Source organism: Narcine bancroftii, chromosome 6 (genome assembly GCF_036971445.1).
Source record: "Narcine bancroftii isolate sNarBan1 chromosome 6, sNarBan1.hap1, whole genome shotgun sequence".
In the NCBI taxonomy this organism is placed as follows: domain Eukaryota; kingdom Metazoa; phylum Chordata; class Chondrichthyes; order Torpediniformes; family Narcinidae; genus Narcine; species Narcine bancroftii.
The window spans coordinates 31,093,083-31,111,033 of NC_091474.1; the positions used below are offsets into that span (position 1 = coordinate 31,093,083).

The 17,951-nt window shown below is 40.5% G+C and overlaps 1 protein-coding gene and 1 long non-coding RNA gene across 10 annotated transcripts in view; one reads left to right on the forward strand and one right to left on the reverse strand.

Moving 5' to 3' along the window:
• The window catches only part of bcas1 (brain enriched myelin associated protein 1), a 129,422-nt gene that overhangs the window by 91,839 nt on the left and 19,632 nt on the right, over nt 1–17,951 (forward strand). For 4 of the 5 annotated variants that reach the window (XM_069884600.1, XM_069884596.1, XM_069884598.1 and 1 more), the window contains 3 exons: nt 69–215; nt 1,104–1,124; nt 1,444–1,605. In XM_069884600.1, the coding sequence (XP_069740701.1) occupies nt 69–215; nt 1,104–1,124; nt 1,444–1,605 (330 nt within the window). The remainder of the gene's footprint in view (nt 1–68; nt 216–1,103; nt 1,125–1,443; nt 1,606–17,951) is intronic. The other variant, XM_069884597.1, reaches the window with a different exon arrangement.
• LOC138735926 (uncharacterized) overlaps nt 1–17,951 on the reverse strand; it is a 196,388-nt gene that overhangs the window by 43,779 nt on the left and 134,658 nt on the right. For all 5 annotated transcript variants that reach the window (XR_011340002.1, XR_011340003.1, XR_011339999.1 and 2 more), the window contains one exon: nt 8,388–8,485. This is a non-coding gene — a long non-coding RNA (uncharacterized lncRNA). The remainder of the gene's footprint in view (nt 1–8,387; nt 8,486–17,951) is intronic.

The window sequence follows — 17,951 nt, forward strand, 5'->3', positions numbered from 1 at the left end:
GTTGAAGTAAGTGTTGATTGTGCATTTGCAAACAGGACAATGACTGTTCTTTTTTTCTGAATGGTCAGAATAAAAAGGTAAATGGTGAACACAAAGAACCAGCAGCCAAGGCCCAAAAATCAGAACAACCGGAGGTATCTAAGACAAAAGATACAGAGTCTTCTGAAAGACCAAAATCACCACAAAGCCCATTTGGAAAGCTATTTAAACAAAAGGTAAGTAATGGTAAGCAAGTATGCTTGCAGATGCATGATTTAACTTTCCAGATTGTCCAAGTCACATTGAAATTTTTAATGAAGATTTATTTCCAATTTTTGATGGGGAGAATCAGAAAATCATAAACGTTCTAAACAGGTTTTTAAAAAATATTTATAATGACAATATTCTCAGTATGGTAATCCCTTACTAATCACAGAACACCAAAGGCATGGGGATTTCTTAAGGTGATATGCGAGTGAAAAGAAAATGTTTGAAAACCATTGCTCTAGCACTATTTTTCAATCACGTCAAAAAGTCGCGTGTGTGTCGAGGTATTTTCATGTTCGTTTCTTAAAATCAGGTCCCACGGGTAAGGCCAGTATTTATTACCCAATTGCCTTTGGAAGTTGGGGATAGCTACCATCTTGAACCAGGGCAGATGTTCTGGTGCAAGTTCCCCACAGTGCTTTTAGAGAGAAGGTTAAGAACTTAGACCCAGCAGCAAAGGTGTGATGCACCCCTTGGAAAGTTCTCCGTATGCAGTGCAGTCCTGTGCACTTTCTACCCTTATCCTCATAGTGGAACACGTTACAAATTTGGGAGGTGCTGTCAGATTAGGCCAATCATTTGTAAAATAATAAAGTTTTCTGAACATTCATTTCCTTTTCAGAGTGAGGGGGAGGAGTGATTATAAATGTCAAACAGAGTTGTAATTAGAAATATGTACTTGAAATCTACAGCCTTTCATTTGTCTGTCACACTGAATTGGCTCAATTTCAGAACTGAAAGTTTGTGAAGGTCCCTGCTGTTTGGCAGTGAACTTAGCATGCTGGTGTCAGATGTGACATTTCAAAAGTTATATATTTGGCAAAGTAACTATTTTTCATTTTTTTCTTTTTTAAAAGCAGACTGCCAAGGAACCACAGGTCAGTGTAAATCAAAATGTGAGGTAATTATGTATTTTAAATGCTGCCTTGCCCGTTTTCCAACTTGCATTCAAATCATCTCCAATCAAATGAACTCCTGGGAATGCTGCATTTCATATTTTGCTCACAAATATTATTAAAATGTTATGTAAAATATGTAATGGCAGAACTGGTATCACATTATTTCATTTTTCTTTGTATGTTGTCTTTGGGAGGCTGTTTAAAATAACTGCCAGAATGCTCATGTCTATTGTGCCATATGAATAATGATACATATCTTGGAAATAAGATCAAAAGTTAGATTCTATTTCTTATACAGTTTGAACAGGAAAATGTGACTAGTACTCCTGATGGGAAAGAAGAAAAAAGCATGTCACAACCACAAAAACAAATTTCAAAGCAGGGAAGTAAAGATTCTGAAGTAAAACCTGAAGAAGCTAAACCAGCCAAGAAGCCCTTTCTGAATTTCTTCAAACAGACGGTAAATGTATATTTTTATCAATTAAAAATTGGACATTAAAATCAAGCTGAACACCTAGTGGGTCGAAACTTGAGATTTCTGTAGCCAACCGTTTTAACAAACATATCTGTTCTTGGCTTCATCTATTGTCAGGGTGAGGCCGAATATAAACCTAAGGAAAAACTTATCATATTCCTCCTGGAGAACTGTAAACCCAGTGAACATAGATTCTTACCAATTTTAGGTAACCCCCAACCCAATTTTGTTCATCTGTTTCTGCATCTTGATTATCTTCTCTCGTTCTTACTTTATTTTCCTACTCTAACTTTTCTTTCCTGTGTCAGAGAGAGAGGCCTCTCTGCCTCTTATACCATCTACCACGACCCTATTGCCTTTGGGTGTCTCCCCTGCTTATATATGCAATTTCATCATTTTATCTTGGTCTTGATAAAAGCCCCTTTTCCACTGGTGCCCTGCCCCAGGAATTAACTGAGAATTTACTGGCACAGGGTCCATTGGAAAAGGAACTGTGTGAATGCCGGCGTCAAATGACGTCATTTCACACTGGGGATTATTTGCCTCTACCCCTACCCATATCCCCGACGTTTACTGACATCGGCATGCTGATAAAACCAGTGGAAAAGGGACAGCTGAAAGTCGCCTGTTTCCAGTTGAAGGTCGAACCCTCTGATCCCCCGGGAATGAGTTGTGTTCAGTGGAAAAGCAATTAGTGTCCCAGTTAAGGATGGCCCAGTGGAAATGGCACAAAAGGCTTCCTATCCCGGGACACTGCATAGCCAATTAACTGGGATGCCTGTGGAAAGGGGGCTATTGAGTCCAAAGAGGACTGACCATTTTTACCAATGGAGCTCAAATTTCCAGTATCTGTGAACTTCATGTTTCTCCATTAAAATCAAGCTCTTGCTTAATTGAGAGACAATATAGAGAGAGTGATGAACAAGCAAATTAGGTCTTAAATGAGGTGAGATTGGCAGAGATTTGAAATTGCTTGAAGTGAACAGAGACTAATTTAAAGATATAGAGAAAGGCTTTAGAGCAGATGAGTTGAACTGAGTGTGGATTTGAATAATGTTATGGAGTTGAATTAGGGAGACTTAGCAGATCTCCTCTCAAATATAAATGCTGTCTCATTCAGTCTGAGACAGTCACCAATGGAAAGGGATGAAGTGACTGGATAGGAAACAAGTTTATAGAAAAAATAATGTCCTTATTCTTTGCACTATTTACTTGGAGGCAATCTTAATTTGTTTGTTTGTAGGTGCTAGAAAACAGTCTTTCCTTTATGTTTTTTTACACAGCCGCTAAGTTCTGGGAAATTATTCCAAAATTTCTGGAATGCAGTCTGTATAAAAAGATCAGAATAGAAATGAGGGACTCATTCCTGTTCCAAAATCTTACCTCCTGCACCCCTAGAAATTTTTACAGAACGCCTGCAGTCTAAACTTAACTGCAGGTGATCCGCAGCGATAGGACATATTGATAATGTGCTATGCAGGAGCACTGACCGCAGACCCGACAGTCCTGGGCATTAGCAAGGGTCCTAAAAGCTCGCAGTCTGTCTGGAGACCCTGGTAGTCCCAGGGAAACACTGGACTTTAATCTGTTCCATTGTTGGGGGGACATTTGTACTTATTATCATAAGAAATATTTATTTCCATGTATTTTGAGAACCCATCTGATCTCCCTAAAAAAATAGATCTTGCACATTATCCCTTAGAAACTTAATTTATTTTCTCTTTAAAACAAACCTGGTAGTTTCAGGGATTATTATAGTTTTACTTCATTCCAGAATCAGATATGTAACTGTAGATTCTGAAAGGAGATTTGATCACTTGATCCGCAAGCCCTGGGAATTACTGGGGTATCTTCTGAACAGTCTGGTGGGCCGAGCAGCCCTGATGTTGGAGAGGGGAACAGGTTAAATGCCCGGCACATGAAACAGGCACTCATCTCCAACAATAGTCGTACAGCAAGGTTCAATGTGTGCCCAAGCAGTTGGGGAAGAAAATCGAGCAAATGATTAAAAAGAGCGGCTGCAATAAATTTTAAGGATGATCAACTCCATCTGCCATGAAGGATTGACAAAGGAGGGTCATTTCCTGCATGAGGATGTTTTATAAGAATGCAGAAAATTGCAAAAGGTGGGAAATGTCTGAACATTGTCCCAAAGAATGGATAGAGGGAACTAAAAGGCAGGGAATTTATATCCATTGGATAAAATGTCAATGCAGTGATGCTGTACATTGCACATAGGTTATATGTTACGGTCGATGTTGACGCAGTGGTGTCCAATGTTTTTTCTTTGGCTTGGCTTCGCGGACGAAGATTTATGGAGGGGGTAAAAAGTCCACGTCAGCTGCAGGCTCGTTTGTGGCTGACCAGTCCGATGCGGGACAGGCAGACACGATTGCAGCGGTTGCAAGGGAAAATTGGTTGGTTGGGGTTGGGTGTTGGGTTTTTCCTCCTTTGCCTTTTGTCAGTGAGGTGGGCTCTGCGGTCTTCTTCAAAGGAGGCTGCTGCCCGCCAAACTGTGAGGCGCCAAGATGCACGGTTTGAGGCGTTATCAGCCCACTGGCGGTGGTCAATGTGGCAGGCACCAAGAGATTTCTTTAGGCAGTCCTTGTACCTTTTCTTTGGTGCACCTCTGTCACGGTGGCCAGTGGAGAGCTCGCCATACAATACGATCTTGGGAAGGCGATGGTCCTCCATTCTGGAGACGTGACCCATCCAGCGCAGCTGGATCTTCAGCAGCGTGGACTCGATGCTGTCGACCTCTGCCATCTCGAGTACCTCGACGTTAGGGGTGTGAGCGCTCCAATGGATGTTGAGGATGGAGCGGAGACAACGCTGGTGGAAGCGTTCTAGGAGCCGTAGGTGGTGCCGGTAGAGGACCCATGATTCGGAGCCGAACAGGAGTGTGGGTATGACAACGGCTCTGTATACGCTTATCTTTGTGAGGTTTTTCAGTTGGGAATCAAGTTGCTCTCCATTGCAGGCAAAATCTTCGCTAGGATTCTACTAAATAGAATAATACCTAGGTGTCCAATGTTCAGCCTACGTAAATACCACACTTTAGGTATTCAGTCTAAACTCGCAATGATGTCTGATATTTGGCATTTTAGTCATTCCTATGTGAACGGCCACTCTGCAAGGCAGGTAAGACAATACCGAACGGGGAAAAAAAATGTTATGTGTAAAAAAACATAAGAGATGATGATGGAGGAGTGGGGATGGGGGGGGCGGAGGATTCAAGGTGATAAAACATGTCAGATCTTGCATTATATTCCAGATATATACACAATAAGACAATCAAAAGGCAATAGAGAATGAGCAGGAAAATGGTATGGAAGTCAAAATGGGATCAGCCATGGTCTTATTGAACATTGGAGCAGGTTGAAGAGGCTGATTGACTAACTGCTTTCCCTGGTCCTGATATACAATTAACACCCTAATAATAATGGAAAATAATAGTGTGCCTAGCCCACAGCTCTACTCATTATACACCCATGACTGTGTGGCCTGGCACAATTCTAATGCTATCTACAAGTTTGTCGATGTCTGCATAATCACAAACGACAATAAGGAAGTGCACAGGAGGGAGATGGATCAGATTGTTGAATGGTATAAAGGCAACAACCTTGCACTCAACATCAGCAAAACCAAAGAGATGATTGTAGTCTTTAGGAGGAAATCAGGGAATATGACCCAGTCCTCATCGAGGGCCCAGTAGTGTAGAGGGTCAAGAACTTCAAATTCCTGTGTGTCAACATCTCTAAGGATCTATTCTGGAGCCTGCATGTTGATGCAATCACAAAGAAGGCTCACCAGCGGCTATACTTTGTGATGTATATGAGGAGAGTCGCTATGTCACTGAAGACTTTTGAAAACTTCTTCAGGTGTACTGTGGAGAGCATTCTGGCTGGTTGCATCACTAGGGGTTTACAAATTGGATTGTAACGTTAGCTTAATCTGCCATTTTGGCAGGTTTTCTAACCATGTATAGGCCAATTAGTGGGTAGAATTTTTTTAAAACTGCACAGGTAGGCAAATCACCTTGGAGGTGCATTGCCGACCCGTGTACACACACCGTGTAGCTGCTACTGGTCAATTTGTAAGTGATCATGGCTGCCCAGGTAGAAAATGATGTCAGTGCTTAAGTGCAATGGCTCTCCTTACCCATAATCCTCCACACTGTTGGAACGCCAGAGTGGTTTTAGCAGCATGGGGGAATTATGGGTAAGAAGGACAGCCATTGCTTCTGCCCAAACTCTGTTCCCCGCCAGCTCACTCCACTCCTTGTTAGCCCGACAGCGATTGCCTGCTGGCCTATCAGCATTCCACCCTGCCCCGATGGTGTTCTTACCCTGGCCCTGACTCCACTTTCCACCCCGGCTTGCCCCAACCCCGATTCTGCACCCACCCCAGCCACTACCTTTTGGAGGCCAACACAGGGAACAGGGGATTCCCTGGGGGCCTCCGGCAACACGGTGAGTGCGTGACACATCACTCACTGCGTCGCCAAAGGGGAGGGAGCATCCTTAAATTGCCCGGGTAATTTAGGGTCCAGTGTGTAAGGGGCTGTGAGAGCCTGCTGCACAGGTAGGATGGTTGGGTCCTGAGCAGCTCCCGTGTGTGAATGCCTACTGCCTGGTATGGAGGTGCCAACTCTCAGGACAAGAATAAACTAGAGGGTTGTTAACTCAACCTGTGATATTACAGGCACCAGACTTCACTCCATCGAGGACATCTACATAAGGTGATCTCTTAAAAAAGGAGCCTCTATCCTCAAAGACCCCCCCCCCCCCCCCACCACTCAGGTCATGGCCCTCTTTACTCAGCTACCATCAGGAAGGTGGTACAGGAGCCTGAAGATGAGCACTCAATGACATTAGGATAGCTTCTTCCCTGCAGGTTCCTGAATAATCAATGAACACTGTCTTTCTTTTCATTCATTATTATTTTTTCATAATAAGATGGTTTATAATATGAATTTTTTCTCTCTGATGCTGCCTCAAAAACACGGAATTTCATGATTTGTTCCTGGCAATAAATACTGATACTGATTCTGGATTCTGGAAATCAAGGGACTTAATTTCAATCTGTATCAAAGGAAAAGGTACTACACAGTTTCAGGGGCGAATGGCCAACAAATCCCCTTGATCTAATAGCCTGCATTCGAGGTTTTTAAAGGAAGCAACTGGAGTGATAATGTCTTGGTTGCAATCTACCAAAGGTTTCCAGCTTCTGGAAAAATTCCAGAGGATTGGAACATCACAGATGTATCACAACTATTCAAGAAAAGAGAAATGCAGAAAACAGTTGGCCTACTGGCTTTGGAGACGGTCCCGAGGAGGTTTACTAGGTTGATCCCTGGGATGAAGGGGTTGACTTATGATGAAAGATTAAATAGTCTAGGATTGTATTCGCTCGAGTTCAGAAGGATGAGAGGAGATCTTACAGAAACATATAGGATTGTGAATGGTATGGATAGGATAGATGTAGGAAGGTTTTTTGAGCTGGCCGGGGAAACTAAAACAAGAGGACACAGTCTCAAGATTCGGGGGAGTAGATTTAGGACAGAGATGAGGAAAAATCGTTTTTTCCCAGAGAGTAGTGAATGTTTGGAATTCTCTAACCAGGGAAGTGGTTGAGGCTGATTCATTAAACATATTTAAAATTCAGTTAGATAATTTTTTACATGATAGAGGAATTAGGGGATATGGGGAGAAGGCAGGTAGGTGGAGTTAGGTCATAAATTAGATCAGCCATGATCTTATTGAATGGCAGAGCAGGCTCGATGGGCCATTTTTGGCCTACTCCTGTTCCTACTTCCCATGTTCCTATGTACTGTTTAATCTGCCATTGAATATATGTTAGAATCCATTATTGGGGAGATAACAACAGGGCTCGATTGTCTCATAACTTCATGAAATTAGAAGATGATCAAGCAGAGTTAAGATGGTTTCAACACAAGGAATCAGGGTTTGACAAATTTGCAATACACAAGGGTGGATAGAAGAGAAGCAGTAGTAGCGTACTTGAATTTCCAGAAGGCATTCAATAAGATGCAATTTACAATGCTCATTAAATTGTTTTCTATGATGAAATGGTTGATGCATGAAGAGAGGTTGAACAGGTTGAGGCTATGCTCAAATGGAGTGCAGAAGAATGTGAGGAAATCTGATTAAAACACATAAGACACTCAAGGGGATTGGCAGAGTAATTTCTGAGAGGTTGTTTCCTATTTGGAGTCTATACAGCTAGGAGGCATTGTTTCATAATAAAGGGTTGGCCATTTCAGGCAGAGATCCAGATCTGAGATCCTCCCTCTCAGTGGGTTAGAACTCTTTACAATTCTCAACCTCCAAGGATCTGTGAAGCTGGGGCCATTGAATATATTCCACATGGAGTCCAAAAAAATATTTGAACTACAAGGGAGTCAAGGGATAGGAAAAGTGAGTGGGAAAGTGAAGCTGAGGCAGAGATCGGATCTACAATGGTCTTATTGAATATCAGAGCAGGCACTAGGGATCGATTGGCATTCTCCTGTTTCCTCTTTATATTTCTTATATACTTTTAGCACCACAGAGGAACCAGACTGGCCACAAAATAAACTTTAGCATGATTTTGAATGGGTAGCTATCTGGAAACATAGGAATTCACTTTCCTCTTATAGTTATATTACAAGTTTGTCCATAATCTATTGACTAAACAAAATACAATTCAATGTTGCGGTTTTTTTGCCTCTTTTAAAGCGAAACTCGTCTCCTGGAGTGACTTACATTAACTGTGGGTGTCAGATTACATCAGCCACGCAGATTGAGTTCCTTTTCAAATTCATCGGCAGCACACATTTAGAGATCCATCCTCACTGACAAAGCTGACAAGGAAATGGAAAAGCAATAAAAGACTACAGAATTGTTCACTACATTAGGAGGCCATTTAATACATTGTGCTTTTTTTTTCTGGAGCTATCCCAAATTAATCTCACAACCCTGCTATATTCTTTTGCTGTTATTTTTCTTGTTTTAAACACTCATTTATTCTATCTTTAAAACACGCCATGGTCACTGCAGCATTGAAATATTCGGTCTCTCTGCTTTGCCCTGCATTGGCAATTTTTCATAAAAATTGATACTTTATTTTTCTCCAAAAGTGCGTTACATCACACTTTTTCACTTCACATTACACCTGCCATCTGTCTTTGGAATCTGCTAATTTATCCATTTATTCCTGCAGCCATTTCCACTTTGCCTTGTTGTATCATGTCATCGGTAAAGTTACAAATTGTGCTGTCTGCACCAGATCATTTATGATCAACAATCAAAACTGGCCTCTGGCATAAAACATTTGTATCTGTGCACATAAATGAAATATTTACCTGCTGAAAATAATTTCCTAAGTCTTTTATTTCAATTTAGAAAACCTCTGTAGAACATTTTTTAAAAATCTCAAAATGGCCAAGAATACATTTTTGAAAATTCAAACAGAATTTCTTGAGTCTTTAAACAGGAAAATGTGATCATAGAGGTCTGTTTGGAATGAAATGAATTACAGATAGTCACTGTTATTTCATTAGAAACACTCAGGAATCATGACCTCAGTAAAAGTATGTCAGTATTGTTTCAGATGATGGCAAATACAAGATGGCACAAATTATAAAATTTCCATTTTTGAAGTTTGTGCCTCTGACGCAGTCAGGCTTGTTAGGCACAATTCTACTTCGACAGTCTAAAGCACTTAATTTTATACTAAGCCAATAAACAAAAGTAAATTCATTTGAGTTAAAAACTTGCCTCTGGCATGTTTCATAAATCCAGATTCCTCTGGTAAATCCAAATGCCTCTGGTAAATCCAAATGAATGAACAAAATTGTACAAAGTACTATCAGCCACAAATGTTTGCACATCAAATGTAATAAGGATGAGAATGAATTCAGCATTTTGCTTTCTGCATTGAAAATGTCCAAAGCACTCACCATTAATTCTAGCAAATGAAGCATAAGCACTCAAGAGCTTCTTGTAATTGGCCGCAAACCATTTCTCAGCAGGGTGAAATATCAAGAATACAAAAGACAAAAAAAACAAAGATTCTTGATATGGAAAATTCAGTCAACTATGAAGCAATCGGTTCGCCAAATGACTACAAAGCAATTATATATTTTTAAAATTTAGACATACAGCACAGTAACAGGCCATTTTGGCCCACGAGTCAGTGCCACCCAATTAACTTACATTACAACCCCTGGTATGGTCGGAAACCAGAATCCCCCGGGAAAACCCACACAGACACAGGGTGAAAGTACAAACTTCTTACAGACAGTGTGGGATTTGAACCCTGGTCCTGATTACTGGCACTGTAAGTGCGTGGCACCAATTGTGCCACCCATAAAAGTCACGTTCCCTGACTGGGAATCAAACCTGGGCCATGGCGGTGAGAGTGCCAAATCCTAACCACTAGACCAACTTCCTTTCTAAAAAGTTAAGATTGAAGGATATTACACGATATCTAATACCCAAATTATTGTTTTATGCTTTACAATCAAGAACTTAAAGGTGCAGTTTGGGAATTTCACATTCTCCTGAAAACCCAATATTTCCTGCCCTTTAAAATTAAAATTTGTCAATTTTTAAATCCTTTAATGTTACATTGGTTAGCAGTGAAAGAAGCAAAAAGTTAACCCAGAAATGTTGGAAAGCAAAAGTACAGGTGTCTAACCTTTTATCTGGAATCGTCGGTTAAGTGTTCTCTGCACCACCCCCCCCACCCACCCCACTGGCCGTCAATCGCTCCCAACCCCTCACCTCTCCCCCCTGCGGCAGCGACCCTGCTCCTTTCACCCCACCCCGCGGCAGCTGACCCCTCTGCCCCGCCGATTGTAGCACTCCCCCGCCGTGGCAGCGAACCCTCTTTTCCTCTGATCACGACAGACACTTCAGCCGGGGTTCCCTGTGATGCCACTGCACAAGAGCTGATGTCACAGGAGTAACTGGGTTGGCCATTTTTGTTTTCAAGCTGCCGGTGGACAAAACCTAGGTAAGTTTAACTGGATTCCCTGACTACCTCCGACGTAGGGCAAGGACCCAGTTGATTTTGGAGGCCACTGACCGGGTCAGATCCTTTCAAGCTGCCTTGTGAGTTGGGTGCTAACTGGGCAAATTGCCCAGTTAACCCCATTTTACAAGGCAGCTTGAAATCGCCTACTGTATCTGTCTGGGTTTCCTCCCACCCTTCAAAATGTACCGGGATAGGTCAATTGGATGTATTTGGGCAGCATGAGCTCATGGGCTGAAAGGGCCCGTTACCGTGCTGTATATCAAAATTTAAATTTAAAATTGGACATTTCTTGGTGATTGAAAAATTTGTGATAGTGATGTACCATCAATAATTCACAAAAAGTGGAGTAGTGAAACAATCAATTCCTTAGTAGCTAAAGACTGGAGCAGTATCAAACAACCATCCACATCCTTGACTGATCACAGCAAAAGGAAAGGGAATTTCACATTCTCCTGAAAACCCAATATTTCCTGCCTGCAAGGGTCTGTGGGTAGGATCAGTCTTGAGAGGCGTGGCCAGTCGATAGCAGCCAATCACGGTGTAACAGTGGTTTACCACAGATGGTAAGATAGGGAATAGCATAGAGAAGCCTATTAGTAAGGAGAATTATCTTGTGTGCTGTTTGCTGCTCAGATCCTCAGCTCATTGTCAAAATTCAAACCTATATGAAATAGGTGTTTAAAAACTGAATGCTAATTTGTGAGTCTTTTTGTTTTAAATTTTGATGAAGTCATGACATATGCATTATGATTGTGGCCAGTCAAAGAGGCTGAGAAGCATAACAATTCTGCAGACTCATCTGCAAAACCTTCGGAAAGGAACGCGTGTCCCTTTAATGCTTCGACGTAAAGGGCACTGAAGTTCTATGAGGATCTCCCGGACTTTTGCTTAAGGAAAGTCAGGCAAAGAATTGCAACTTATTTCAGTGAACAAATAATGCAGTAACTGGAAGAGTTTATAAAGGCTTCCAGAGGTTTAACTTTGAAGAGAATAAACAGGGAAGCCCTGTGGGATGCAGCTCAAAGGAGAAGATCATTTTTAAAAAGCTATGGGAAGAAAACACTATTGGTAACAATAAGGGAAACAAGAATCTCCAGAGAGTAAAAAAAATCCATCTCTTGTGATGATGGTGGAGCTGCATAGGATAAGATGGGTTGAAGAGATCAAGGTGGGTGGGGGGGGGGGGGGGGGTGGGGCGGGGAAACAGAACTGCTTGATCTATAAAAGAGATGCTCAGATTTTCAGCAGATATTTACTTAAACGTCAGTTGATCTTCTTTGACATTAAACAGGGATGTTCAGATTTAGTGGGTCCATCAGCTCAAGCAGAGTTGTTGGATGATGGATAATGGGCCAAGGCTCGCAGCAGTAAAACTGTCCTTATTCTTCCCACCATTATGAATTCCTCTGTTTACCGTTCTAAAAGAATGCCATCAAATACAGTTTCTTCTCTGGCAAATGCACCATAAGAACTAGAAAATTCATCCCAACCAGGTTGCTGCTGCTAGGGTAGCGTGGTTAATGTTGTGGTAAACACAACTCTATTTCAATGCCAGCGACATGGGGTTGAATCTGGCGTGGTCTGTGAGGAGTCTGCACATTCTCTCCAGGTCCTTGTGGGTTTCCTCTGGGTGCTCCAGTTTCCTCGCACATTGCAAAGATGTATAGGGTTTGTAGGTTAATTTGGGCAGTGTGGGCTCTTGGGCTGGAAGGGCCTGTTACTGTGCTGTTCCTCTAAATTAAAATAAAGCCTTAATACACTGCAGATGCTGGAATCTGGAATGCAAAACAAATTGCTCGAAGAGGTCAGTAGATCAGGCAACATCTGTGAAGGGAAAGAGATAGTCAAAGGTTGATAATTGATAGTCCTGAGCAGCCATTCTCAATGGAGGTGGGAGGCACAGCACATTGAAGTAAAAACTTTGTTTTCTTTTCACCTCATGTAAAATAAATATTTTTTTTTGTGTAGTAGTTGGAAAGAAGTACAGAAGAAAGCAAAACTTCCCTGCTTCACAGGAAAATGGACCCTTAAACTTGGAGGAGAGCCCTAAAGGGGCCGGAGCCAAAACAAAATTGAGAATGTTGGTCCAGGGCTAGGCTGAGATCCTGTATCAGGACTCCAGTAGCATCGATCTGCCTCTGAGATGCTTCCCATTGTGACTGGTATTTTAATTTTGGAGCAAAAGCCCGGGCAAGTGATTGGAGTGCATTTTGTAGACGATGCACACTGCAGGAGCTGATCACTGGTGGTGAAAGGAATAAACATTCAGACTGGCAGTTGAGATCCCAGTAAGTTGGCTGCTTTGTACTTGAGCTTCTCAAGTGCTGTTGGATCTGCACTCATGCAGGAAAGTTGACAGCATTACATGCTCCTTATTTGTGTCTTGTAGATATAGAAATGTTGGGGATATCAGGAAATGTTGCTCATGACAGGATACCTAACCTGTCACCATATTAAAATGGCCAGTTCATTTGACCTTTGACCATGATAATGATTGTAGAGGAATACAGTTATGGTAATGTCTTTGAATATCATGGGTAGTTGGTTAGACTCATATATGTTAAATATGATTATAGCCTGACACTCTTGAGGTACAAATATTCCTCAGCTTTCATGCCCGAACATTCTCTCTGTCTTGCTCCATGAAGGTATGGACTGTTTCATCCACAGAAATTGCACAAGAAATAAAAAAAATAGATCAGCAAATATCTCCAACTCTGAGCCTTTGATAAAATTAAGTTCATTGATGAAAGAGCATCTTAGACACTGTCATAACAAATTCCTGATTTGATATCTTGGTGATTGACATCCAACAACCTCAATAGTCTTCTTTTGTGCAAGGCATGACCAATCCATTGGAGGGTTTTCCCTTTGATGCCCAAAGGTTCCAAGTGACCAAGGCCCTTTCAGTCTTCATCACATTTCAATACAATCATGGCTGGTTCTCAAAGCCTGTCAAATATTCTGGTAGAGTGTCCATACCTCTTGGTGCCTTTGTTATTAAATATATTTAATGATCTATAATCTATAATCCACTTATTAAGTATATTCAATGACTGGGTCCCATTAATTTGAGGAGGTAGCAAAGGAGATTGATGAAGGCAAGGCAGCAGATATTCGTCTATATTGACTTTAGTGGGCAGTTTGACAAGTCTTACAATGGAATATTGGTCCAGATTAAGGCACATGGGATCCAAGAAAAGCTGGATAATCAGATCCAAAATTGGAAAGGGTGAGCTCATTTTCCATGGAGCAAAGGAGGCAGAATTGTGGCCTGTGGATTGTGGTATTTAAAACACATTTATTGCTCTTCATGTTTATTGTCTATCAATCAATTTTCAACCCATACTATCCTCCAATCCCACGTACTTCAATTTTATCCTAACACTCTTTTCTGAGATTTTATCAAATACCTTCTGAAAATCCAAATACACCGAATCCAATTATTCTCCCTCATGTAATTCTCATAGATTCATCCCCCCAAAAAACTCCAATAGGTTTGTTAAACATGGTTTCCACCATTTAAAACCAAGATTATTTTGCCTAAATCTGTTTATATTTTACAAGCACCCTGTTATCACATCCTTTAGAGTAGATTCTAGTCATTTCCCTACCTGCATAATCAATAGAATTTTGGAAGATGAACCAATGCGTCCATATTTTCCATGGTCATCTCTTTTAGTTCTCTAAGATGAAGATGATCTTTTGGTCGCATTGATTTATTTATTTAAATATATTCATTTCTTCTGATGGTTCATTTGAATTAGACTCTTGGTTTCCCAGCATTATTGGTAATTATTTATGCCTGTTCCATTAAAACAATCCAAAGTATTTGTTTAATTGGGTTGCTATTTCTTTGTTCCCATTATAACTTCTCCAGTTTCAAAGTTGTCCTTATTAATCTTTTATTTTTCTCTTTTTACAAACTTGTAGAAATTTCTACAGCCTGCTTTCATGCTGTTTAAAAGCATGTTCCCATATTCTGATTTTGCTTTCTCAACCAATCTCATGCTGAATTCCAAATGACTCCCAATCTCAGGCTTACTACATTTTCTGGCAAATTTACATGACTCCTATTTGGATCTAATACTGTCCCTAGCTTCTTTTATTAGTCATGGTTGGAACACTTTTCTTTTGCTGTTTTGTGCCAGATAGGAATGTGTAACTGTTGCAGACACTAGAGTTGTTCCCTAAATGTTAGCCATTGCCTCTCCTCTATTATGCCTTTCAATGGATTTTCGATCAGCCCACTCTTCCTTCCTTTGTAGTTCCCTCCATTTACAGTGCCCTCCATAAAGTCTGGGACAAAGACACTTTTGTCCCAGTGCTCCACAGTTTTTAATTTGTAATCAAACAATTCACATGTGATTAAAGGGCACATTTAATTGCTTACATTTTGGTTTGACCATGTAGAAATTATAACAATTTATGTAAATAGTGTCCTCATTTCAGGGCACCGTAATATTTTGGACTATGTATATTAAAGTAGTAATGTTTAGTACTTTGTTGCATATCCCTTGCATGCAATGACTGCTTGAAGTCTGTGATTCTGAGTATCTTCTTGGGTGATGCTCTGCCAGGCGTCTACTGCAGCCATCTTCAGCTCCTACTTGTTTCAGGGGCTTGTCCCCTTATGTTTTCTCTTCAGCCTATGGAAGGCTTGCTGAATTGGATTTGGATCGGCTGACTGATGGCCATTCAAGTATTTTTCAGTTTTTGGCCTTGAAAAGCTCCTTTGTTGCTTTAACAGTATGTTTGGGATCATTGTCTTGCTGTAGAATGAAGCACCGTCCAATGCATTTGGAGGTATTTGCTGGAACTCGAGCAGACAAGATGTTTCTGTACATCTCAGAATTCATGTTGCTACTGTCATCAGCACTTACATCATCAGTGAAGATGATATTTGTCCCAGGCCATATAGAGATGAAGTGGTATGCTTTGGATTTTTCCTTTACACCTCCACACTTTGCTCTTGGCATCATTCTAATACAGATTAATCTTGGTCTCATCTGTCTACAAGACCTTTTTTGTCCAGAATTTGGCAGGGTCTTTTAAATACTTCTTAGCAAATTGTAATCTGGCCATCTTGTTTCTGTAGCTAACTAGTGGTTTGCATCTTGTAGTGTAGTCTCTGTATTTCTGTTCATGAAGTATTCTGTGGCCAGTCATTCACTCATCCACACCTGTCACCTGAATAGTGGTCTGTGGGACAGGCATTTGAATTTTTCTTCATTCGGATGAAGATTCTTCTGTCATCGGCAAAGGAGGTCTTCCTTGCAATACCAGTCCCTTTGGGATTACTGAGCTCAACAGGATGCTCTTTCTTTGCCATAATGTTCCAAACTGTTGATTTTGGTAATCCTAAGATTTGGGTGATGTCTCTTACAGTTTTATTCTTGTTTTTCAGCCTAATATTGGCTTCTTTGACTTTCATTGGCACAGCTCTGGTCCTCAAGTTTAAAATGATCAAAAACTTAGAAGCAAGCCTAACTCTCTTTTACCTGCACCATTGAAGCAATTAAACCATACCTGAGTAATCACAAATGCCTGTGAAGCCAAATATCCCAAACATTATGGTGCCCTGAAATAGGGAACTATGGATAAAATGTGCTGTAATGGTCAAACCAAAATGTATACAAATATCCTTGAATAAAATCTGGAATGTACTCTTTGTGAATTGTTTGATTACAAATTTAAAACTGTGGAGTACAAAGGCAAATAAAGGAAAAAGTGTCTTGTCCCAAACATTATGGAGGGCCCTGCAGATCACTGCCTTGGATTGAACTTCTCATTTATCTCTGAAGAATTCTATCATGTTTTTTGTCACTCTTCCCCAAAGGACTTATCCATGAAAAAAAAGCCTCTTCTAATTTAGATACCAGTTCCCAAATGTTTATGAGGAGAACTTTGCAGGTTGATTGAATTCTGGATGTCTCTGTGGTGCATCAATTTGGGTTCTTGGTTGGTGCAAGTGAACTATCAGCTTTTTCCCCCTCAGTGGTACAATTGAATGGCTTGTAAAGCCATTTCAAACGGTTTTTACAAATCATCCACGTTGTCAGATTTGTAGTCACTTACAGTCTCATCTGAATACAGATGACAAATTACCTCCACGAAGGATAGCAGTTGACCAGAAAACGACATCCACAGAAAATGCCTTATTCGTTTTCTCTATGTACAAAATGTCAACAGGAAATGCTCCCAAATACTTTAAACACACACAGATGTTTTTCTTTCGCACATTATGCATAAAAAATTGTTGCAATGGTTTTCCTAATCTAGTTTCCGGTCTAAAGAATGTTTCCACTGGTGGGTAAGGACAAAATGAAAACATTTTTTAAGTGCAAGGCATTCATCAAAAACAAAAAATCAGTAGAATATTCTGAGAAAATATTTTGACTGTGGCCGCAATGAGAATGTGAAATTTTAGCACAGGGTGTGAGAGCACAGACTATGAAAGCACCTCGAGGCAGATGAGGAGAAGATAGAGAGATAACTGATGGGGGTAGATGAGGAGGTTTGAGTACAGCGTAAATGTTATAAATGAGTCAACTGGGCTAATGACCTATTTCTATGTTGTAGGTATCATGTAATTCTATATAATTATCTTTTGTTTGGATGATATAGGATGCCCCACTTAACAAAAAGGATTTGCAGTTAATGTACTTTTTTAGCATTGAGGCGGTGCCTCAAATCATCAACTTTAATTAAGTTATCTCCAGGAAGTGAAAAACATCGGGATATGTTTTCTATAAATACTTAAGACCAAAGCAGAACATTATCCTGCAGTTTTCCTTAATGACTAGTTAACATACCCAGTATGTTTTCTGGCTGAATAACTAAGTCATATAATCTTGCAGCCCAATGCCTGGAACTGTATTAATCAACTTGATAATGCTTTTTTAAGTGCTCTGTGAAACAGGTTTCTAAAATAGGTATCTTCAGCTGCGGAATTAGACATTAGAGAGAGTTTTTGACTGTAGTTGTTTGTAATGATTCAGCCAGAAGCAGTAATTTCAAGGAGCAAATGTTTTATGGACATTTGCAGAGTGTCTACAGTTTATTATAAAGGTTTTGTTCTTCTGAAATTTGCCAGATCTATATTATTGAAAAGGACACTAGAACATTCTAGAAAAAAAGGGGCAACCAGTGCAAGGAATTTTGTTCATTTCTTGCGCAGAAATTCTGAGCTGTCATGAATAGATTTAGTTAAATAATTATACATTCATTGCATTTGCTTTGTCAGTCACTGGGGATATTTCTTTTCAGTTCTCCTTCACACTGGTACT